Genomic DNA, 25685 nt, shown 5'->3' on the forward strand with positions numbered 1-25685 from the left:
CATGTGAGAGTTTTGTTATTATTCAAGCGAAAAAAAAAATACAATTAATTTTGCTATCTCGAGCAAATTTTTTGCGTAGATTTTATCAACCGGGGTGGTGCCTTTTCCTCTTTGATCTTCTCCACTCTGAAATTGTATAATTGTTTATTGATTAAGATTAATTGTAATGACCTCGGGGATATAGGTCAGTTGGACCGAACTAGGTAAAAACAGTACCCTGTATCTTTATTTTTGTTTTTTTCCAACTTTGCCAAATAAGATAAAATCAGATAACATGAAGAATGACCCGGCCGGTTACTCAAAATAAATAAACTATTATGTCGAAAAACCATTTCAAATAAGAAAGATTTGAAAGTTATCTTAACACCTAGACCTCGAATGGCAATAATTATAGAAAGTGCGTTTGTTATTTCATAAGTAAATTAACAAAAAGCAGAGGTGCGTGTAAGTTGTAACCCCAAAGTCAAATAAATGTTTTTAGGAACTGGCCGAAAGAAGAAAAGCCGACCACCATTACTAATTTTGTTTTAATCCATATATAATAATACTAATTTTTTAATACTAATTTTTCCACGACATGAATTAATTAAACGACAGCAAAACCAAAGGAGTGAGTAAATTGTGGTCTCCTAGTACATATATATAATACACACACACATATATCAACTGTCATGACCCTTTTTTTTTTTTTTTTTTTTCTAATTGATGACATAACGATGTTTATTATTGATATGACATGAGATATTGTTAATGATATCCGACAGTTTGATAAAAAAATATTAAAATTAAAAAAAAAAGAACATAGTTATTATACTAATTAAGATTAAACTTTGACGACTAATCATAGTATCAATGTTTTTAATTTTCTCTCTTTGTTTAATTGAACTAATTATATTTGTTATAGATATTATATGCGTATTTTTTTTTTAATTTTATATTAATGCATCATCAAATAAAAATATGACTTGACATACCAGAATTATTGGATTCATGCACACACAAGCACAATTAGTATACACGTACGGGTCACACAATTCCAGTCTCCATATACGATTTTATTGCATTATATTTCGAAATCAGTCCAAATATCGCGTGTGGAATTTCAAACCCTCCTCGCTTTTTCTGAAGCTCCTTCTTCTTCCTCCCTTTTCCTCTTTCTTCTCCATTCTGAAAAATAATTATCCTTCATTACTTTTGAGGTGCATTCGCATCTGGTTAATGGATATTGATCTCATCTGGACTTCTGGGGGGGTGGTTTCTTTTTCCGATTTGCATGGCAACAATTTTTGAAATCTCTGCTAAATCCCATCATTTTTCCGTCAAGTTCTTGTTCGTTCTGTTCCTACTTTTCGCAGTTGTGAATTCTGCAACAGATCCAGCCTCCTCGAAAATGGCCTCAGATACACTTTTCTCAGCAGATGTTTCACCTGCTGCTTCCAAGACAGCAGAGTTTCACCCAAGAAAGAGGGAGAATCCGGAGCCAAAAGGGAAAAAAGATGAGTATGTAGCAGGTGATAAACATGAAGTTCCAAGTGGACCAAACCCTATCTCCAACTGAACAACAGGTAAATTTCAAGAAATAATCTTTCTCCATGATATCGAAAATCCTGCTGCTCTTGTGGTCCTGTTGGAGGGTAGGAAGAAAAAATTTGAAAGTTGTTTTTATAATTACGAATATTTTAAATTGTTTGTCATGATCAGTCGCCATCAAAATTAATACTACTTGTCCGATCCGATCCGATCCTTTTTGAGAAATTTGTTGGTTTTGGTTCTTATGGGCACCACTGTACAGACTACCCCTATTATTAATCATATGATATTTGCATGTAATGAAATCCAGTGTTTTAAGCGATGAATCATAATTTTGTGATATTGTTTAAATACATCTTCCGTAGATTAGATAGAGATAAATTTTTTTTTTTTTTTTGGGGGTTAAATTAGGTCTAAATTAAATCCCAATCTTAACAAGTATATTAATTAATTTGTTTTACATATTTACTGATCAACTCCAATCATGTGTACGTAGTAGTATACATTACATCATTAATTCGTAAAAAGTTCAAAATTTAGCAAATGAAACATTGTTAATTTATATATAAACATGTTGGAAACATCGTTAAAATAGAAGTCTAACTCAATTATTCAATATCATCTTGTAATGCCAAAAAATTGTACAAGAATTGAGGTGATCTCCATTAAAGAGTTGCATAATTTAGGAGTTACATATATTCGAATCAGAAGTCCTTCGATTCAAACAAGAAGATAAAATCGAAGGATGCGAATCGGCTGTGGGAAGGAAGAGTCGATATCAAATAGTGACCTATTCAATCTTTAGCATTTGGACGGACTCAACTCAACAATTGTCTTTGTACTTAATTTGCTTTTGTTTTAATGATAAAAAAACAGCATCGCCAAATCTTGTACGTATTAAAGCTGATGATACCAAATCTAATCATCGATTTCATAATTGTTAAAGAAAACTATCATTGACTCATCCATCATTTCAAAATCACCCATATTAATTAATAATTTGGACATATGTAAACTTTAAAAAATGGAGATAGTGGAAATTACATTTTAATTTAATAAATATTTTTACTCTTAATTTTTCCTATCTTATGATAACTATTTATTGGAAAATTACCTAAATTTTTAATATATAAAAAAATAAACTCGTAACGTAAAGATCTATAGAAAATCAATTCCCATAAAGTTCTTTCCTGAAAATCCATTTTTAAACTTTTAATTACCAAATAAATTTTTATTCTAAACTTATTATAGTTGCCTTAAAATTTAAATAAATGAAAGCAAATTTACAATAAAATAATTTATTATTGATCAAAAGCAAAGACTGTGTCAGCCTTGTGGCATTAGTCATTTATGTTATTTAATTTTTATTTTAAATAAAAATTACTCATATTGGAGCCACGTACTCGTACCCACAAGTGTTGTACCAGCGTCTCGTTTGAAAATGAATAAAATTTCAAAAATAAAAAAGCATTGCACCAAGACTGAATGGCACATAAATATATTAATATTGCACTTTTCTCAATTCGAGTGAGGACATTTTATGAATGTTATTTTTTTTTTATTAATTATGCCCATTATGAAGAAAATGATATCTGATTCTGAAGGGAAACAACAACAAAAAAGAGATGATGATGAACTCCAAGCTAGTGGGAATTGTTCTGTTCAAATTAAAGTTTGTCCATGGCCATTAGTCGACTGAGATTGAGGAAACTGCGACGAGTCGGTGTTATATATATATATATATATATATATATATATTTTTTTTAATTCTTTCCCTTCTAATTTTGTATTTTAAGTATATTACTTCTTATGTTATATTAAACAAATTAAATGCTAATTAATTTGTAGATATATTTCATTTAGTATGCTGGAAAATGCGCCAATATAAACTGGGTCGGACCAATAGAAGGCGGAATTGGGCTACAAGGAAGCCTGATTTTAGTGGGCCAGTCTGATATTTGGACAAATCGAGGGTTGGGAGCACAAGTCAATAATATCTAAACAAACCATTCCGACGGATACACCGAAGAATCATAATGAGAGAGATCCCTTGAGCTTGAATTTCATCAGCTGATGCTAACCTATCACCTACCTACCGATAATGGCTCCATGATCACCACAACTAACAATATAAAAGGAGACTCAACATGGATATTAATTAACAACTTGGAAAGTCACCCTGGATTTTTAATACTAAAAAATAATGACGATGGTGCACGCGTGTGCTCGAAAATCCATTGGTTTCGCCTTCTTTTTCCTTCATTTTACTCTCAGATACCAGTTTCATGCAGCTAATGCAACTACTCTAGCGGTGGGAGATTCTTATGGCTGGAGTTTCAACATTTTAAACCGGACTGGACTGATATGCATCACTTAATTCCGGGCAGGTGACATACTCGGTAAAAATGTTGGCCACATTGATTTTATTGTAATCCAAGCATTGATGTATATTCTTGTTGCAGGTTGTGCATGGAACGGTTGATTTGGATGGATACAACTCATACAACAGATGCACACCTTCTGTGAGTTCCAGGACTTACTGCGGTGGAAAGGATAGGATCAAATTGTCAATGGGGGAATAGCAATTTCATATGTAGCTTCCCGGCCGGAGATTTTTGAGTGCCGGAGTACTAAAGATTGCAGTTTAGGCTCGTTGAAACATATGGATACTGTACTCTCATAATTCAGATTTGTGAATGAATGTGTTGGATCTAAGAGTTGAATATAGCACGGATTTAGCTATTTTATTGGCTAATTATTTACAAGAATAAGATATCCAATAATATCATTGAATTTCTAATTAGAAAACTCACAAATTTTTCTTTAAAGAAGATCTTTTTAAAAAATACGATTCGTGATTTCCGCTTTCAGATACAAAATCCACGAGCTAACTTAAAAATTTTGATGGCATAATATTTATACATTATAAAAAAATTTCCTGAAATGAATTTATAGTGAATTCGTTTAATTTTGTCCATCATATTGGTCCCCGCGTCGTTGTATCATCAACGAGCATTCTTCATATCTTCTCTTCCACTGTTTTTCCATTTCCTCCGACAATTGTGGACAGCAAAATAAAAGCCATTTCCCTTCATTCTTCATATGGCTTCTTGCCCTTACTGATTCAAACAAGATTAAAAAAAAAATTCATCTTTCTCTCTTAATCTCTTAAATTCGAGGGATTTATATATTCTCAAAATCATTCCACACAATAGTGGGTTTTTAATTTAATTTCCTTGGTAATGAAAACATAGATTTTTTTTTGGGAAGACAACGATTCGTTGGAAATCCTATGATCCAAGATAATTCTTATAAATTAGTTGTAAAGAATCATGTTCAAGTATTGATCAGGGATTGCTGTGTTCCCTGTAATTTTAAGGCCTCAACTATGAGTTGTTTTTCATGCTTTTCGTCCCATGAGAAGAAAGCATCCAAGAATTGTGGTAATAATGCGACAAGAAGCAAACTTCCTGTCTCCGCCCATCATCATAGAGAACCTCCATCTGCACAGCGGCGGCCACTGCCTCCTCCGTCTCAGCCACTGCCTCGGCCCGGTATGCCATGCAAACCCTGCTGCCTTTAAATTTTTGTATCCCATATTTAATACTAGTATTGATATTATGAGGGAATTTGAAATGCTCCAAATTTCTGTGCAGAAAAGCCAAGAAAGACTACAGCAGAATCTACAAACAGCAGGCGTGCCACCGGGGAAGACATTAACAACAACAATATTGCAGCTCAAACTTTCACCTTTAGGGAGCTGGCCTCGGCAACAAAAAATTTCAGGCAAGAAAATTTGCTCGGTGAGGGCGGATTCGGTCGTGTTTATAAAGGATGCCTTGATAAAACTGGCCAGGTACTATCAAAGATTTTTTTTTTTATATTGATCACATCAATGAACTTATGGTCATTTTTGTTGTTTTTGCGGTGATTTTTGGGCCGTTTGAATTCAGATTGTAGCTGTTAAGCAACTAGATCGAAACGGGCTACAAGGAAACCGAGAATTTCTTGTAGAGGTTTTGATGTTAAGCCTTCTACACCATCAAAATCTCGTAAACCTAATCGGTTATTGTGCTGATGGAGAACAGAGACTCTTGGTGTATGAATACATGGCATTGGGATCTCTTGAAGACCATCTACTCGGTATCGATCATATTTTTGTGTCTTCCAAGAGCATTACACGTTTTTCGCTCCATGCGAATGTTGTTTTTGTCACATTTCTGCAGACATTTCACCAAGTCGGACTGCATTACCTTGGCTCACTAGGATGAAAATAGCATTGCATGCTGCGAAAGGTCTAGAGTATTTGCACGATAAGGCGAACCCACCAGTAATCTACCGTGACTTGAAATCATCCAACATACTGCTCGACGAGGAATTCAACGCAAAGCTCTCTGATTTTGGGCTAGCTAAGCTTGGACCTGTGGGCGACAAGACGCATGTTTCATCGAGAGTTATGGGTACGTACGGGTATTGTGCCCCTGAGTATCAAAGAACAGGTCATCTCACTGCAAAATCGGATGTGTATAGCTTTGGAGTCGTTCTGTTAGAGTTGATCACCGGAAAACGATCTATCGATACCAGGAGGCGAGGCGAAAAACAGAATTTAGTGAAATGGGTAAAATTTACACATTCCTTTTTCCTTTTGATTCATCTAAGGCTTTCCTTGGCCAAAATTCTTGTATCATAGTTCAAAACGTACTTTAAAAGATTTAAGTTGCCAGTTCGGAAAGGGAAAAAAAAAAAGCAATATCGAATGTTGGATCCTATACTCCGTAGTTGTTTGAGAAGCCAACGATGCAGGTTTATTATTCTATAGTCCTGTCTGTCGATGTAGATAGATTATGCGTTCATCTATTTTAAAAAAATGAACATAGTTTTTCCTTTGGTGTTTAGGCTGAACCAATATTCAAAGAACCACACAGACTCTCAGAACTTGCTGATCCTCTACTTCAAGAAGAATTTCCAAAGAAAAGCTTCAAGCAAGCAATTGCTATTGCAGCTATGTGTCTCCAAGAAGACATGTCGGTTCGACCTTTTATGAGCGATGTGGTGACTGCCCTTAGCTATCTTAGGGAGGAACCGGAAACGGAACCGTCTCTGCCTGATGCCAATATTCCCTCCCCTAGGATGACGAACAATTCTGATATCCATCAAAGTGAGATCATGGCAAAGGAAAGGGAAAAAGAAGTTGCAGAAGCAATAGCATGGGGATCGAGATCGAGGAACAATAATAATACATTATAAATCGATCGATATTGTCCTCGGATTGTAATTTTTCATGGTCTTTTTGGTTGTCGGGATATAAATACTCGAGCTGCTATTTTTGTTTATGTTGCACGGCTAAAGATGATCAAATAGCTTGTAGGAATAAGTTTGCAAGCATGTGTGTGGACCATATATATATTTTTAATGATATGTAAATGGGCGTAAACATATTTTCGGTTGATCTTGTTTAATTTTTTGTAATTTTATTACTTTTCCGTTCATGTGATATGCACCTATGACAGCACATATGTGATTTCGAAACGTGACTGATATGTGTGGAGTCAATACCAATACTTTTAAACAAATATGACGAATATTATAAAAAAAAATAAAATTTGAAAGATATCAAACTAAGAATGAAATTAGACAACATAGATAACCATCATTTTTTAGAATAAAAGTCTTTTTACGTTAAAAAAAAAATGAAAAGTGAAAATACAAAAACTTGACCATTTTTTCAAAATTTCGGATTGAACAACCAAACCAAAGCAATATTCTAGTCTCAGGGGCAATATTTGGCACCATCACCACCTCTCTTGTTATCGTAGTACAGGCAACCTTCCCTGTTCCCAGAAAATCCCGGCGGCACATACGAGCATTCTTTGCAACAATCAATGCAAGCTTTCGAGCATATGTCCACGTGGGTCGCAATTGTGCATCGGCGCTTGCATTCCTCTCCACAATCGGACAAAAATAAAAATAAAAACACGTTAAATCTCGGTCAATATAACCAATAAATTCGAAAACTATATTACAATTAAAAGAATTTCAGAAAAAAGGTATGTAGTTATTAGAATAGTATCTCATTGTTATTATTTTTTTGCAAAAATTACAATTTTTGTTCTATATATTTGATTTTTTTACCATTTTTGTAGGTTGGTGAAGCCTTTTTTTAAGATTTCATAAATGTCCCTATATTACAAATTTGATTTGACATTTCGTGTCACGTCCCGGGACGGGGGTTGGTTGACACTGGCGTTGCTCTCAAATTTACATTCGAAAACAACAAGTCTCAGAAGTACAGAACTCAGAACCAAGTCTTTTATTCATAAATACTGAATATTTCAATGTCTGATACAAACTCAATGCCAAATGTTTTACAGCGGAAATGTAAAACCAAATATAACGTCTTAACAAATGCAGCGGAATAAACATAACCTAGAACTGATAACAACGGTCTTCTTCACCAGCCCCAGAATTGAATCTGCTCTTCTTCTTATAACTTTTCTTCCTCGTTCTTATCTGAGATGGGTTTGGTGGGTGAGTGATATGATTGTCCACTCAGTAAGCAGGGGCAGGAATAACTCCCGGTTTTCGAAATCGTTTTAAACAGAAACAATAATACAATAATATACAGAAAACTCTTATTTTCAGAACAGAATTCAGAATTCAGAAATCACAGGTTTCAGAACAGAAATCAGAATTAGTAAGCACTGAGCACGTTAGTGAATTTCATGGCTAAACTGATATCAGTCCCCTATATGTTCTCTCCTCTAAGGGGTGAGGCCAGAATCAGAATCAAAATTCAGAAATATTCAAAATATATATTCCTACCATTAGTTCACTATGGAGTTTTCAGTGCTTCAAAATCATATATCAGAAATTAAACATTCAGAATTGTGCTTTAAAATAGAAATTAACAAACTGATTTCAAGATACTTAAACATAAGCCCACTTACGGTAATTTGCTAAAAAGTATTTCGGTTGAAGTCTTGAAATCTGCTTGCCTCGCTACTGGATTTTACAGCTCGAAAATAGGCACTCTCTTAGCTCTAATTTCAAGTGATAACTCAAGACTTGTGTAACCACAATTTCAGAAATCTGAGGGTGATATTTATAAGCCAAATTCTGACTGTTAGCCTCCCTATTAATGACCATAATATGCTATTAACAGCCTTTATTCCATTTTAATGCTTCAGTTACAAGTCTAAGCTGAATCAGTAACTGTCTGCTGGAAATCTTGCTCTTCTGCTGCTGGATTTTATCCGTTGTCTGCTGCTGGATTCTAATCTGCTGAAAAAGTACCAGCTTCTGAAATATTATCTTTTACTGGAAATTTTGCATTGCTACTGAAATGCTAGAAATTCGGGTTCTCACATCCCTCCCTCCTTATGAAAAGTTTCGCCCTCGAAACTTGGCTATACGTGATCCTCAAAGAGGTAAGGGTATTGTTCTCGCATCTTTTCTTCCAACTCCCAAGTAGCTTCTCTTTCGGTGTGGTTGGACCATTGTACTTTGATATATGGAATAGTTCGTCACCTCAGTACTTGATTTTTGTTATCCACAATCCGAATCGGAATTTCTTCGTACTTCAATTCTTCATTTAAATTGTTCTCAACCTACAGTGGTCCAGCTTCAAGAATATGACTAGGATCGGAAATATATCTCGTTAGCTGCGAAACGTGGAATACATTCTGAATTCTTGACATGTCGGGTGGTAGTGCTAATCTATAAGCAAGTGTTCCCACTTTCTCCGAATTTCAAATGGTCCGACGTATCTGGGATTCAGTTTCCCAGCCTTATTTAATCGGATTACACCTTTCATGGGTGACACTTTCACATATGCCTTCTCTCCAACTTCAAATTCAACGGGTCTTCTTTTCATGTCAGCCCAGCTTTTCTGTCGATCTTGTGCAGCTTTTAGTCGCTCTTTGATCATAGCAACTTTATCTATTGTTTCTTGGATCAGTTCGGGTCCAACGATGTTTTTTCCCCTACTTCATCCCAATATAGTGGTGATCGATATTTTCGTCCATACAGAGCTTCGTATGGTGTCATTCCAATACTACTGTGGTAACTATTATTGTATGCGAACTCGATTAAGGGTAGATGTTCACTCCAATTACCACTAAAGTCTAGAGCACATGCTCTCAGCATATCTCATAGAGTTTGAATTGTCCTCTCAGTTTGGCCATCAGTTTGAGGATGATAGGCCGTACTAAACGTAACTTTAGTCTCCATAGCTTGTTGAAAGCTCTTCCAAAAACGGGATGTAAATCTAGGATCTCTGTCAGATAGTATGCTAGTTGTAACTCCATGCAATCGTACGATCTCATTCATGTACAATATGGCTAGCTTGTCCAAATTATAGTTCACGCGGACAGGTAAGAAATGCGCAGATTTCGTGAGTCTATCTACGATTACCAAGATGCCGTCATGACTTTGTTTCAACTTGGGTAAATCAACTACAAAATCCATGGAAATATGTTCACATTTCCATTCTGGGATTTCTAATGGTTGAAGAAGTCCACCCGGTCTCTGGTGTTCTGCTTTGACTTGTTGGCACACGTGACACTTGGAGACAAATGTCGCAACATCCTTTTTCATTCCATTCCACCAGAAATTCTTCTTCATGCCTCTGTACATCTTGGTACTGCCAGGATGTACTGAAAATTTTGACTTATGTGCTTCAGACATTACTTCTTGTCGAAGGTCATCAATGTCTGGTACGCACAATCGTCCTTTCATCCACAAGATTCATTTGTTATCTGTCTCGAATTCTGGTGATTTTTCTTCTTTAGCTTGCTCTTTCAGCTTCACTAAAACGGAATCTCTATCTTGAGTCATTTTGATGGCCTCTCGAAGGCATGGTTGTGCTGAAAGTGACGCTAGGATTACTTTGTTCATATCCTTCCGACTCAAAGCATCGGCTACCTTGTTTGCTTTGCCTGGGTGATAGCTTATCGTCAAGTCGTAGTCTTTCAAGAGTTCAATCCATCGTCTCTGCCTCATGTTTAACTCTTTCTGAGTGAACAAATACTTGAGGCTTTGGTGATCAGTGAAAATCTCACACTTAGCACCATATAAATAGTGTCTCCAAATCTTTAGTGTGAACACTACTACAGCTAATTCGAGGTCATGCGTTGGGTAATTCTGTTCATACGACTTCAACTGTCTTGACGCGTATGCAATCACTCTTCCCTCTTGCATGAGTATACATCCTAAACCTCCTTTAGATGCATCACTGTAGATTGTGAAGTCTTTGTCTTCCATCGGTAATACCAACACTGGCGTAGAGGTAAGCTTCTTTTTCAAAGTCTCAAAGCTTTGCTCACATTCTTCACTCCATTGAAACTTGGAGTTCTTCTGTGTAAGTTTGGTGATGGGTATGGCTATTGAAAAAAATCCTTCAACAAATTTTCGGTAATAGCCCGCTAATCCCAAGAAACTTCTAATTTCAGTCACTGACTTTGGTCTAGGCCAATCCGAGATTGCTTCTACCTTCTTAGGGTCCACAGATACTCATGCTGCTGATATTATGTGTCCCAAAAATGTGACGCTCTCTAGCCAGAATTCGCATTTCTTGAATTTGGCGTAAAGTTCTTTTTCTCTCAGCGTCTGAGGGTGAGACGTAGATGTTCTGTGGGGCCCTTAGCTCCTAATCGTTATTACAACACAATCTGATTAGGGTTAATTAATTAATTACAGCGAAAAACGAGTTTAAATTTTCTTTACAATGAGCCCAAAATATTTCTTCTATAATTTGAATACTAAAAATAATATTTCATCTCACATCATAAAACTTGCCAACACATAATCAAATCCAATCATATACAAACAACTCATATCCTCGGGACATGCCCCGGTATATATATATATATATATACTGGGAACAAAACATAAAACCTCAGCCCAAACTGTGACTCCCTCCAGAAGTACCCTCTCCGGCCTCCTGATATCCTGGAGTACCTGCCATTGTCCACACAAAAAGACAACAACAGCCCCCCTTGGCGGTGAGCAAAGCTCCGTATGGAACAACCATCATATATACCACAAGTATCTAAACAATGATATATGATATGCAATGCATGTATGTCGTGGAGGTATCAGGTCAAATGTCCATCCACTGAGCACATGTCAGAATCAAACGAATCGCTACCAAATCAATGCTCGAGCTGGTACACCGGCCTCAATCAGGGATACTCGTATGATAACGTTGACAAAGCGTCATCAAATCCCATATCTCAATCAATCATCGGGGCCACAAATGTCAATGTTTTAAAGGTCATGTAATACCAAACATAACATTGTGTTCACAAACCCCAGAATCCAATCAAATCATATCAGGGTATCCAAGGATCATAGCTCAACGTGCATGTCATGTATCGATGTATGCATCAAACGATGTGTGTTAACAAAACATTTATTTTATACATCGATATTCAAATCACAATGTCATGTATGCCACATAAACTCAACAAATAAGGCATATAGACATGTATTCTCATTCCAATCAATCAAACCAATCCAACATATATCACATAATACAGATACCTGTCGTATGTTACCCGGTCGCAACATACCTCAATTCTTCGTTCCAGTTGATGTAGCTTGAAGATATCAGTATAATAAGCTATCTACATCAATAAAATATTCATTTCAATCAATAACATAATCCAAAATCAATAATATAAGTTCCAAATATCTTTTGAAACTTTGAAAATTCATATCAAATCAAAATCATAACATAATTAAATTCCGACTTCGAATATGAGTTTCTTGTCGGTTATTCTACCACATACATGAATCTCGACTTCAAATACATGCTATTCCAGCACTTTCATATTTAGAGCTGCTGAAACTAGAAAAATTTACCTCAAAAGGAAGCTCTCGACGCGAAGATTCCGAATATATAATTTGTTTCGCGTTTGGACAGCGTTTCGAAGTCGATTCGTACAAAAGAAATTAACTTCTTTCGTATTCTCTAGAAGTGGCAGCGAGGAAAGTGAAGAAGAAATGAACAAAATCTCATTCTTATCCACACCGTTGTCGAGCTCGGCCGGTAGAATTCTCGCGCCCGAGCGCGAGTTATTTTGTCCCCGAGTGTCAATTGCACCGCGCTCAGACGGTCAAAAACTACCGCTCGGGCGCGGAAAGTTCTGTCCGAGCACTAACATATTCTACATTGGCGCTCGGGCGGTCATCTTTTACCGCTCGGGCTCCACACGTTCTGTACAATTACTCACCTTGTGGTGCACTGGCGCTCGGGCGGTCATCTTCTACTGCTCGGGCGCCAGATGTTCTGTCCAAAATATTAGTCTTGTATTGTCTTGACGTCCGACTTCTCCACTCGAGCTCTTACTACTTCAATTCTGTTAATTAATCAATATCTGGTACGATATTTCATTATTAACACTTATTTCCTCATTTTTCATTATCATGATATACCTCATATACATAATCACATAACAATTTCATAAATTATCGATAATCAACATAGGGTTTACGATAATACGATACACGGTCCTTACATTTCTCCCCCACTTAAAAGATTTCGTCCTCAAAATCTCAAACATCTCTATATACATAACATTGGAAAACATATATATGTCACCAGTTATAGTACATATCAAAACTAAAATCAGTAAACGGATCAGTATACATGGAATACAATGGAACAGATGGAAGAGAATCAAACAATTGCGGATATAAATCTCGCATCTTGATGTCCAATTCCCACGTCGACTCTTCCACACCATGCCGTGTCCATTGTACTCGAACTAAAGGAATCGATTTATTACGCAATATCTTTTCCTTTCGATCCATAATGCGAACAGGTTGTTCAACATAGGAAAGAGAAGGATCAAGTTCAACCTCATCAGGTGCAAGTACATGTGATGGATCTGGTTCATATTTTCTTAACATAGAAACATGAAATACATCATGAATAGCAGATAAAGCTGGCGGTAATGCCAATCGTTAAGCAAGATCCCCAACTCGATCAAGAATCTTGTATGGACCAACATATCGAGGAGATAACTTCCCTCGCATGCCGAATCGAACAGTGCCTCTAAAGGGAGATATTTTCAAAAATACTTTTTCATCTTTCTGGAATTCCAAGGGTCGTCTTCGTTTGTTTGCATAACTCTTTTGACGATCCTGAGCAGTTTTCATTCGCTGTCGAATCAACTGAACCTTATCATTCATTTCTTGTATCATTTCAGGTCCAGTCAATTGTCTTTCATCAATTTCATCCCAGAATAATGGTGATCTACATCGTCTCCCATATAGAGCTTCAAACGGTGTCATACCAATACTCTTTTGAAAACTATTATTATAAGAAAATTCAACCAATGGTAAGGCATCTTGCCATCCCATTCTGAAATCCATCACAATAGCACGTAACATATCCTCTAACGTTTGAATTGTACGCTTAGTCTGGCCATCAGTTTGAGGATGATAAGCAGTACTCATAGCCAAACGCGTACCCATCACTTCTTGGAAACTACCCCAGAATTTAGAAGCAAACCTGGGATCACGATCAGATACAATTGAGACTGGTACACCGTGCAATCTCACAATATTCTCGATGTATAAACGGGCCATTATCTTATAAGGATAAGTCCGCTCATACGGAATAAAATGTACAGATTTCGAAAGTCGATCAATAATAACCCAAATAGCATCACAGCCTTTGGGCGAATGAGGTAAATGAGTCACAAAATCCATAGCAATATGTTCCCAATTCCATTTCGGGATTTCGAGACTATGGAGCAATCCTCCAGGTTTTATTCTCTCGGCTTTCACTTGCTGGCAGACAAGACATTTTGAAATAAACTCAGCAATGTCCTTCTTCATACGTTTCCACCAGAATTAAGGTATCAATGTCAAATACATTTTTTGACCTCCAGGGTGAATACTGTATTTGCTACAATGTGCTTCTCGAAGAAGGACAGATTTCAAATCAGAATTATCAGGAACTACCAGCCGACCATTAATTCGTAAAGAACCATCAGAAGAAATCTGGAATCTAGACTGATGTCTTGCAGATACAAGTTTTTTCGACTTTTGGATCTGAGCATCGATTCGTTGGGCCTTTCGTATTTTCGATATCAAGTTCGGCTCAATTTGCAATGTCGAGACAGTGACAGAATTCTAATTCGAGTGAAAAGTCCAACCAGAAGTAAATATATCCTCGTGTACTTTGGCGACACAAACATATGCTAAAACAGAATCATGAACTTTCCGACTAAGGGCATCCGCAGTAACATTCACCGATCCAGGGTGATATTGAATCTCACAATCAAAATCCTTCAGGAGATCCATCCACCTGCTTTGACTCATATTCAAATCAAATTGAGAAAAGAGATATTTCAGACTCTTATGATCTGAATAAATAACAAACTTTTCTCCGTACAAATAATGGCGCCAGATCTTCAAAGCAAACACAATGGCGGCCAATTCAAGATCATGAATATGATAACGTGTTTCATGAGATTTCAATTGACGAGACGCATAAGCAATCACTTTGCCATGTTGCATCAGAACATAGCTCAAACATTTACCAGATGCATCTGTGCACACAACAAATCCTCCGGTACCTGAGGGAATATTAAGCACAGGTGCTGTGGTCAATCTCATCTTCAATTCAAGAAAACTAGCTTCACATTCATCTGACCAAATGAATCGCTGATTCTTCTGTGTCAGTTGAGTAATAGGTTTAGCTATTTTCGAAAATCCTTCAATAAAACGACGATAATATCCAGCTAAACCCATGAAGCTACGGATCTCAGGAATATTCGTAGGTCTTGGCCAATTCAATACAGCTTCGACCTTCGCAGGATCAACAGATATGCCATGTCTCGAAATGATGTGGCCCAAAAATATCACTTTGTCCATCCAGAATTCACATTTGGACAATTTAGCATATAAATGACTAGTACGAAGGGTTTGAAGCACCAGTCTCAGATGTTCAGTATGCTCCTTTTTCGATTTCGAATATACAAGAATATCATCAATAAATACAATAACGAATCGGTCAACATAATCTCGAAAGACGTGATTCATTAGATCCATAAAGACAGGAGGAGCATTCGTGAGACCAAAAGACATAACCAAAAACTCATAGTGGCCATACCTCGTACGAAAAGCAGTTTTGGGCACATCTTCATCTCGAACTCGTACTTGATGATAACCAGAACGAAGATCAATCTTAGAGTAAACAGAAGTACCCTGAAGCTGATCAAATAAGTCATCAATACGAAGAAGTGGGTACTTGTTTTTCACAGTAGCCCGATTCAATTGGCTATAATCGATACACATTCGCATAGTACCATCTTTCTTTCGAACAAATAAAACTGGAGCTCCCCAAGGTGACACACTCGGTCGAATATATCCCTTATCGAGAAGATCCTGTAATTGTTCTTTCAATTCTTTCAATTCCAATGGTGTCATACGATAAGGAGCTTTAGAAATAGGCGCAGTTCTCGGTACAAGATCAATACTAAACTCAACTTCTCGATGAGGAGAAAAATCAGGAATCTCATCGTGAAATACATCCGGGAATTCTTTCGCAACAGGATTATCAGATAAAGAAAGCTCTTTCTTTGAGACATTAATAGCTTAGATAAGATAACCCTCATCCCCGCTAGTCAAAAGTCGAGACATTTCCAAAGATGATACCAATGGAATTTTGGCTTGGGAACCTTTGCCATAAAAATTTCACTTGGGTCCACCAATCGGTCGAAATCGAACCACTCCATGAAAACAATCAACAATAGCTCGATTTGTCGTCAAGATATCCATGCCAACAATATAATCAAAGTCGTGCATTGGAAGGACAATCAAATTCAGAAATATCACATTGTTCTCATATAACAATACACAATTATGCACAACTTGCTCAGATAAAATAATCTTTCCTGCTGGCGTAGCTATCGATAATGTATCATACAATGGGGTACGCTCAATACCGTGAGATGCAACAAATGCATGAGATATGAATGAATGAGATGCTTCTGTATCAAATAAAACACGTGCAGGATAATCGCAAAGCATGCAAATACCTGCAATCACACCACCAGGAGCTTCTTTAGCCTGATCCTCAGTCATAGCATACACTCTTACTTGAGAAGGGACTTGAGCAGTCTGACCACTCGGTTCTCGATATCATGGAACACTCGACTGCCGGAAGGAGGGAACAGGAACAACAGGTCTCATCATACTGGGGCCACCTCTAAATCCTGGCTGGGGTTGAGAAGAAGTCGTACCCCTGTTCGGACATACTCGAGAGAAATGGCCTTCCTGCCCACACTGATAAGAAGTGCCAAACATACCTCGACACTGCTCGATAGTATGTTTACCCCCACAAGGCTACAATAAGGAGCAATCACAGGACTCCCTCGCTGGGATCCACTAGAACTTGAAGAAGACGAAGAAACAGTACCAATATTCTTGAACTTTTTACCTCTCGGGCGCAATGTAGGCTGCTGAGCTGACACTGGAGGTGGAGGAGTATACTGTGGACCTCCTCGCCTAAGTCCAGCCTCGGCTGCCTTGGCTCGTTCAACTGCCTCTGCGTAGCTGGTAGGCAAACTAGAAACAACAAAAGTATATAAAGCAAGATGCAATCCATTCACAAACCTATTATATTTTGCTTTTGCATTCGCAGCTACGTGAGGTGCATATTTCAACAGCATAGAAAACTTCGAAGCATATTCTGCAACAGTCATCGTTCTCTGCTGCAGACTATTGAATTCATTCTCTTGGACAATATAATAAGATGGAGGGGAATACTGCTCCAGAAATTGGGCCTTGAACACATCCCATGTGACTTCAATCCTGATCTCTTTCAATCCAATTTCAGCGGCTTCCCACCAAGATTTTGCTCGGTCTTTCAACTGATAGAGAGCAAGTTTCAGTCTTCGAGCCTTGGAATATTCAACAATATTAAATAAGTGCTCAATATCTTTTAACCAGGCCTCTGCTCTTTCATCACTCTCAGTGCCAAAGAACCTCGGTGGTTTCAGATCCTGGAATCGAGCCATCACTACATCCATGGACAATCCTTCAAACTGTCCAACTATCATCTTAGTACTGCTACTCGCAGTTTCATTTGTGGGATCCATCTACAAATCAATGATGAATATCACAAATCAATATCAATTTCGCATCATCATCATATCATATCATCAATCTCATCAATAACTTACTCAAACTAAATCAAGTAGGAGCAAGTAATACAAATAAGTCAAACACATGCGCACAATTCATTTGTGCCTATTCAAGTGTACACAAGACTCAATCGAGCATTCCCAGCTATGCTCTGATACCACTCTGTGTGGGGCCCTTAGCTCCTAATCGTTATTACAACACAATCTGATTAGGGTTAATTAATTAATTACAGCCGAAAACGAGTTTAAATTTTCTTTACAATGAGCCCAAAATATTTCTTCTATAATTTGAATACTAAAAATAATATTTCATCTCACATCATAAAACTTGCCAACACATAATCAAATCCAATCATATACAAACAACTCATATCCTCGGGACATGCCCCGGTATATATATATATATTTATACTGGGAACAAAACATAAAACCTCAGCCCAAACTGTGACTCCCTCCAGAAGTACCCTCTCCGGCCTCCTGATATCCTGGAGTACCTGCCATTGTCCACACAAAAAGACAACAACAGCCCCCCTTGGCGGTGAGCAAAGCTCCGTATGGAACAACCATCATATATACCACAAGTATCTAAACAATGATATATGATATGCAATGCATGTATGTCGTGGAGGTATCAGGTCAAATGTCCATCCACTGAGCACATGTCAGAATCAAACGAATCGCTACCAAATCAATGCTCGAGCTGGCACACCGGCCTCAATCAGGGATACTCGTATGATAACGTTGACAAAGCGTCATCAAATCCCATATCTCAATCAATCATCGGGGCCACAAATGTCAATGTTTTAAAGGTCATGTAATACCAAACATAGCATTGTGTTCACAAACCCCAGAATCCAATCAAATCATATCAGGGTATCCAAGGATCATAGCTCAACGTGCATGTCATGTATCGATGTATGCATCAAACGATGTGTGTTAACAAAACATTTATTTTATACATCGATATTCAAATCACAATGTCATGTATGCCACATAAACTCAACAAATAAGGCATATAGACATGTATTCTCATTCCAATCAATCAAACCAATCCAACATATATCACATAATACAGATACCTGTCGTATGTTAACCGGTCGCAACATACCTCAATTCTTCGTTCCAGTTGATGTAGCTTGAAGATATCAGTATAATAAGTTATCTACATCAATAAAATATTCATTTCAATCAATAACATGATCCAAAATCAATAATATAAGTTCCAAATATCTTTTGAAACTTTGAAAATTCATATCAAATCAAAATCATAACATAATTCAATTCCGACTTCGAATATGAGTTTCTTGTCGGTTATTCTACCACATACATGAATCTCGACTTCAAATACATGCTATTCCAGCACTTTCATATTTAGAGCTGCTGAAACTAGAAAAATTTACCTCAAAAGGAAGCTCTCGACGCGAAGATTCCGAATATATAATTTGTTTCGCGTTTGGACAGCGTTTCGAAGTCGATTCGTACAAAATAAATTAACTTCTTTCGTATTCTCTAGAAGTGGCAGCGAGGAAAGTGAAGAAGAAATGAACAAAATCTCATTCTTATCCACACCGTTGTCGAGCTCGCCGGTAGAATTCTCGCGCCCGAGCGCGAGACATTCTGTCCCTGAGTGTCAATTGCACCACGCTCGGGCGGTCAAAAACTACTGCCCGGGCTCGGAACGTTCTGTCCGAGCACTAACATATTCTACACTGGCGCTCGGGCGGTCATCTTCTACCGTTCGGGCGCCACACGTTCTGTACAATTACTCACCTTGTGGTGCACTGGCGCTCGGGCGGTCATCTTCTATCGCTCGGGCGCCAGATGTTCTGTCCAAAATATTAGTCTTGTATTGTCTTGACGTCCGACTTCTTCACTCGAGCTCTTACTACTTCAATTCTGTTAATTAATCAATATCTGGTACGATATTTCATTATTAACACTTATTTCCTCATTTTCCATTGTCATGATATACCTCATATGCATAATCACATAACAATTTCATAAATTATCGATAATCAACATAAGATTTACGATAATACGATACACGGTCCTTACATGTTCTTTATGGTCTTCCTCGCTTGACGAGCATACTAGAATATCGTCGATGAATACCACAACAAACTTGTCAAGAAATGGCTTGAACACTCTGTTCATGAGATCCATGAATACTGCCGGAGCGTTTGTTAACCCGAACGGCATCACTGTGAACTCATAGTGTCCATGCCTTGTTCTGAAGGCTGTCTTCAAAATATCGTCTGTTTTGACCTTGAGTTTGTGGTAGCCTGACCTTAAGTCGAGCTTAGAAAAGACTGTAGCTCCCATGAGTTGGTCAAACAGGTCATCTATCCTTGGAAGTGGGTATTTATTCTTGATTGTGATCTTATTCAGTTTTCTGTAGTCGATACATAATCTCATGCTTCCGTCCTTCTTCTTAACAAATAGGACAGGGGCTCCCCACGGAGATGCGCTTGGTCGGATCTGCTTCTTATCCAACAACTCTTGAAGTTGCTCTTTGAGTTCTTTCAACTCTGCTGGAGCCATTCGGTATGGTGCTTTTGAGATTGGTGTAGCATTGGGCACTAAATTAATCTCAAATTCCACTTCGCGGTCGGGAAGTTCGCCAGGGAGTTCTTCAGGAAAGACATCCGGAAATTCTTGTACTACCGGAATCTCTTCTAGTGTAATGTGGTTTATTTCTTTACCTCGCTTAACATAGCTATGTAAACTTCTTCTCCACTTTTCATGGCTTTCCAAGTTTGAGAAGCAAAAAGAAGAGTCTTTCGTTCTTTTGTCTTGCCATGAAATAAAATTTTCTCTTGGTGTGAAGCTTGGATGGTTACCGTCTTTCCATGACAGTCTACTAAAGCGTGATTCTTGGCTAACCAATCCATTCCAAGAATTACATCGAATTCCACCATGTTTAGTTGAATCAGGTTTGCCTTGAAATTCTGATCTTCTATGAGAATACTAATATCCCGATATAGAGTGCGAGTTTCTAAAATTCGATTTGCAGGAGTTGCTATTCTATATGGTTCTTCTAAGTTATCAGGCTTAGTTCCTAACTTCTTTGCAAATCTCTTAGACATGAATAAATGCGTAGCACCACAATCAAATAACACATAAGCAGGTATATTATTGATTAGAATGGTACCAGCTACGACATCATTTGAGTTGTCAGCCTCTTATTGAGTGATAGCATAAACTCGAGCATTTGGCTGGTTCTTCTTGGGCTTGTTTGGAGTTGTTCCTCCTGCTGGTCCGTTCCTTGGATCTGGAAGATGACATTGAGCAATGCGATGGTCCATCTTTCCACAACGGAAACAAGCTCCAGAATTCCTACGACATTTACCAGTGTGTGTGAATCCGCAAGTTTGACACTTGACTCCTTCTTTGCTTAGTTGAGAAAAAGTGGTTCCTTTGGATGGAGCACTGGTAAATTGGTTATTTGAAAACCTAGGCCTCTTGAATTGCTGGCCCGGTTGGTACTGGCTTGACTGAGGACGTTTGAGTTTGTTCTCACCTTCACGCCTCTTAATGTCATTCTCAGCCCTGATGGCGGCTCCCATCAATTCATCAAAATTGTTGGGCTCGATGACGGCAAGGGCAGATTGAATACGGCTGTTCAATCCCTTCTTGAAGCGATGCATCTTCAAGGCCTCGTCTCCCATGATGGTTGGGGAGTAAGTTCCCAATGAGTGGAACTTGGATGAATACTCCACCACTGTCATGTTTGGTTCTTGAACCAAGCTTTCAAATTCTGACAGCTTCTGCACTCGAACTGCTGTTGGGTAGTACTGCTTCAGAAATGCCTCTCGGAACCTTTGCCAAGTGATAGGTCCCGCCCTTACCATAGCTGGTGAGACTCCTTCCCACCATTTGGCTGCTTTATCCACAAGAAAAGGTGTAATCACATCTAACTTGATCCCTTGTGGAACCTCAAGTAGTCGAAGATGATTCTCCACCTCCTTCATCCAATTCTGTCCGACCTCAGGATCGGAGCTTCTGTCGAAATTAGGGACTCTTGCTCTTCGGGGGGACTCATAATGCTGCTTAGTCCCATTCTGAGCTGGAGGTGGCGGCGGTGGGTGGTTAACATTAGGGTTGACAAACCCTTGTAGCGTTGTTGCCACAATCGTGGCTATTGACATCAGATCCGCCTGACTGAGGCCAACTACTGGTGGTGGTTGTGATGGTTTTTGTGTATCTTCATCATTGCAGTTATTGTTGCGGTTATTGTAACGAGGGTTATGATTGTTTCTCACAGGTCTCCCGTCCATTTCCTAAAAATATGAAAGTTCTAAGTTCTAAGATTGATGGCAGAAAAGGAACTAAACAAAGAAATCACAATGATCGAGTAATTGCTCCAAAAATTAAATATGAAACTAATGGATAAAAATAATTTTTTATTAATTTCCCAAGAAAGTGCAATTACAAATAACCTTTGAAAGTGCTAACAAAATGCAAATAGAATAAGTGCTATTACAAAAAGTTACTACTGAATTTTTAATCTATCACTTCTCCTAATCCCAAATCCATAGGATCCTCATCAACTTCTGCTTCTTATTCGGGGTCCTCCTCGGGTTCGTCTTGATGGTTGGCTATCACTGTTTTCATATGTTCAATATGACCATGCAGAACTGCATTCTGGTCGCTAAGAACTTCAACAGTATCCTGCAGCTCTTGAATCTGAGCATCAGTCTGTTCACTATACTGATTATGCTGGTGCACGAGTTGGTGATTTTGATCCTTGAGTATTTGGATCTTCTCAACTAATGTATCACGTAACTCGATGAACTCTGCAACATTCTCTTGGGAGGTTTCAAACTCTTCTTGAGCTTTCATATTCCTCGCTTCTGCCTCCTGCAGATAGTGAGCATAACGTTGAACATCACTTCTCAAGTATTCTGCTCTACGCTGTAATTCATCTTTGTCCAGCTCTAAGCAATAATTATGTTCCTTGAGTTTTTCTAGCTTCCTCTCTAAGCTCTTAATATAGCTATCCTGATCAGCCATATTCTACATCCAAAGCATGAAAGTGAATGTTCAGAATTAATCTCAATAGCAGAGGTTGAGTTATAGACAATTACTGGAATGAATAAGATCAGTACTGTCTATGCATTTAATAGAAGAAACAGCTCAAAATTTTTCTACTAAGCCGTTTGAAAATGAAAATTCCTCAAAGTTTCAAAAATGTGAAAAATTTTACGGAAATTGTGATATCACTATCTAAACGAAGGATTTTGGGGTTCGTCGGCGGTGCTAGAACAAAAGTTTGGTTCTAGGTTAGGTTCTCCTCGTCGAGAGCTTTCCAACACATACTTTTAATAGTAAAAATTCCTTCTGGATCAAAAGTTATGGCCGTTTGAAGTTTGCGCGAAATACACCTCAACTTCCATGCCATTTGCAAGGTCTACTGCATGTGTCTGCTGGAATGCACTCTCTACTGCAATTCCGATGATACTGCAATCAAGTCTGCTGTTTTCCCAGCACCAATTAGAATCAGTCTGCTGCCTTCAGCTCTACTGATTTCTATCTGCTGGTTCTGGTTCCAGACTACTGGTTTTGATGATACTGTTTTTCAGTCATCTACTGTTTTTGGTCTACTGATTTTTTTTCTTCCTACTCATTTCAGTATTCTATTACAGTAGCTTATTTTTAGTAGTCTATTTCAGTAAATTTTTCAGAATTTATTTTCAGAAGTCTATTAGAACTTATTATTTCTAGTTCCTCCTCCCCAGATTATGAAACCTGGTTTGCTCTGATACCACTTCAATGTCACGCGTCGGGACGTGGGTTGGTTGACACCGGCGTTGCTCTCAAATTTACATTCGAAAATAACAAGCCTCAGAAGTACAGAACTCAGAAACCAGTCTTTTATTCATAAATACTGAATATTTCAATGTCTGATACAAACTCAATGCCAAATGTTTTACAGCGGAAATGTAAAACCAAATATAACAACGTCTTAACAAATGCAGCGGAATAAACATAACCTAGAACTGATAACAACGGTCTTCTTCACCAGCCCCAGAATTGAATCTGCTCTTCTTCTTATAACTTTTCTTCCTCGTTCTTATTTGAGATGGGTTTGGTGGGTGAGTGATATGATTGTCACTCAGTAAGCAGGGGCAGGAATAACTCCCAGTTTTCGAAATCATTTTAAACAGAAACAGTAATACAATAATATACAAAACTCTTATTTTCATAACAGAAATCAGAATTCAGAAATCACAGGTTTCAGAACAGAAATCAGAATTAGTAAGCACTGAGCACGTTAGTGAATTTCATGGCTAAACTGATATCAGTCCCCTATATGTTCTCTCCTCTAAGGGGTGAGGCTAGAATCAGAATCAGAATCAGAATTCAGAAATATTCAGAATATATATTCCTACCATTAGTTCACTATGGAGTTTCAGTGCTTCAAAATCATATATCAGAAATTAAACATTCAGAACTGTGCTTTAAAACAGAAATTAACAAATTGATTTCAAGATACTTAAACATAAGCCCACTTACGGTAATTTGCTAAAAAGTGTTTCGGTTGAAGTCCGGAAATCTGCTTGCCTCGCTACTGGATTTTACAGCTCGAAAATAGGCACTCTCTTAGCTCTAATTTCAAGTGATAACTCAAGACTTGTGTAACCACAATTTCATAGATCTGAGGGTGATATTTATAAGCCAAATTCTGACTCTTAGCCTCCCTATTAATGACCATAATCTGCTATTAACAGCCTTTATTCCATGTTAATGTTTCAATTACAAGTTTAAGCTGAATCAGTAACTGTCTGCTGGAAACCTTGCTCTTCTGCTGCTGGATTTTATCTATTGTCTACTGCTGGATTCTAATATGCTGGAAAAGTACCAGCTTCTGAAATATTATCTTCTACTGAAAATTTTGCATTGCTACTGAAATGCTGAAAATTCGGGTTCTCACATTTCGTCTCTTGTTATTCAATTTTCTATCCAAATTAAACTATGATGCACACCTCTTTTTAATTTCTCACCCAAATAAAAATAATCACCACTTAAATTGTCTAACATCATGTATTTGATTAATATTTGCATATACAATGTATTTGTTTCGGCCACTCGTCTCAAGAATAGGTGACATTTATGATCACCGAATAAATATTTTCTATTCCATCTTCTTTGTAATAGTAAAATAACTTGTTTTTTTATTCACACAAAAAAATATAAAATTTAATATATTTAAACTATTTTTTTAATTAAATAGTTTAAATATATTTGAACTATATATAAATATATATGTATATATAGTTCATGGATATCAGATAAGAAGATTTCTCGAGTTTCCAATATTTCCACGCTTTGATTAATTGTTTTTTTTAATAGAAAAAGCAAGGGATGAAATATATATAAATATATATGTATGTATTTGTCTGTGTGTGTTAACTTACATCAATTGACAACGAAGCAACAAGAAAGAGGAGTACAACGAAGAAAATCTCAGAGAGGAATCCATTCTTGAACTTTCAATTCTTCTGAAAAAATTGTATAGATTTTGGGTAATTATAAAAGTTATTGCCTATAGTAAGACATAAATTAAATAAAGCCCGTCAATAAGCGAATCAATTTTTTTTGGTAAGATACCTCGAGTTTGAATTTTGAAATTCATACCCAATACCTACTTTTTTGTGAAATTTTTACAAAAAGATTGATTTTATTATTTTTGTTTTTGCATGAGTTGAGAGAGGTTTTGGTTGCATGGAAAATTTTGGGTATATATTTAAAGTATAAATCACAAAAGTATATTTAAATTCAATTAGATCTCTTTTATTTTAATTCTCTATTAATATTGTAAAGGAAAAATGTCCCGTATGTCAATCTAAATGTATATATATTTAGCATGACTCTATTTACAACCGGTTTTACAACATGGGACCTCGTCCCAAAATTAGGACATCGGTGTCAAATAATCTACAAGTTATGCACGATTTTATATGTGGTTATATATTAATTACTATTGTGACATTT

General features: G+C 37.3%; 1 protein-coding gene across 3 annotated transcripts; it reads left to right on the forward strand.

Moving 5' to 3' along the window:
• Nucleotides 1-3287: 3287 nt before the first annotated feature.
• Nucleotides 3288-6969, forward strand: LOC142529995 (putative serine/threonine-protein kinase PBL26). Of its 3 annotated transcripts, none has more exons than XM_075635743.1 (6): nt 3288-3917; nt 3993-5084; nt 5187-5386; nt 5484-5673; nt 5757-6148; nt 6427-6969. In XM_075635743.1, the coding sequence occupies exons 2-6, from the start codon at nt 4823-4825 to the stop codon at nt 6775-6777; spliced, it is 1395 nt and encodes a 464-aa protein (XP_075491858.1). In that variant the 5' UTR covers nt 3288-3917; nt 3993-4822; the 3' UTR covers nt 6778-6969. The 3 variants fall into 3 exon arrangements, with proteins under 3 accessions (XP_075491858.1, XP_075491859.1, XP_075491856.1); XM_075635744.1 differs by having other exon boundaries at nt 3288-3503; nt 3822-5084; XM_075635741.1 differs by having other exon boundaries at nt 3288-5084.
• Nucleotides 6970-25685: the final 18716 nt, after the last annotated feature.

This window comes from Primulina tabacum, chromosome 16, assembly GCF_025594145.1.
Source record: "Primulina tabacum isolate GXHZ01 chromosome 16, ASM2559414v2, whole genome shotgun sequence".
In the NCBI taxonomy this organism is placed as follows: domain Eukaryota; kingdom Viridiplantae; phylum Streptophyta; class Magnoliopsida; order Lamiales; family Gesneriaceae; genus Primulina; species Primulina tabacum.

Excerpts from the sequence above, each read along its gene's own strand:
- LOC142529995 (XM_075635741.1), top strand. The coding sequence starts at position 4,823 with ATGATCCAAGATAATTCTTATAAATTAGTTGTAAAGAATCATGTTCAA. Across the intron at positions 5,674-5,756 it reads TCTTGAAGACCATCTACTCG|ACATTTCACCAAGTCGGACT; the intron begins GTATCGATCATA and ends ACATTTCTGCAG. Across the intron at positions 6,149-6,426 it reads AACAGAATTTAGTGAAATGG|GCTGAACCAATATTCAAAGA; the intron begins GTAAAATTTACA and ends TTTGGTGTTTAG.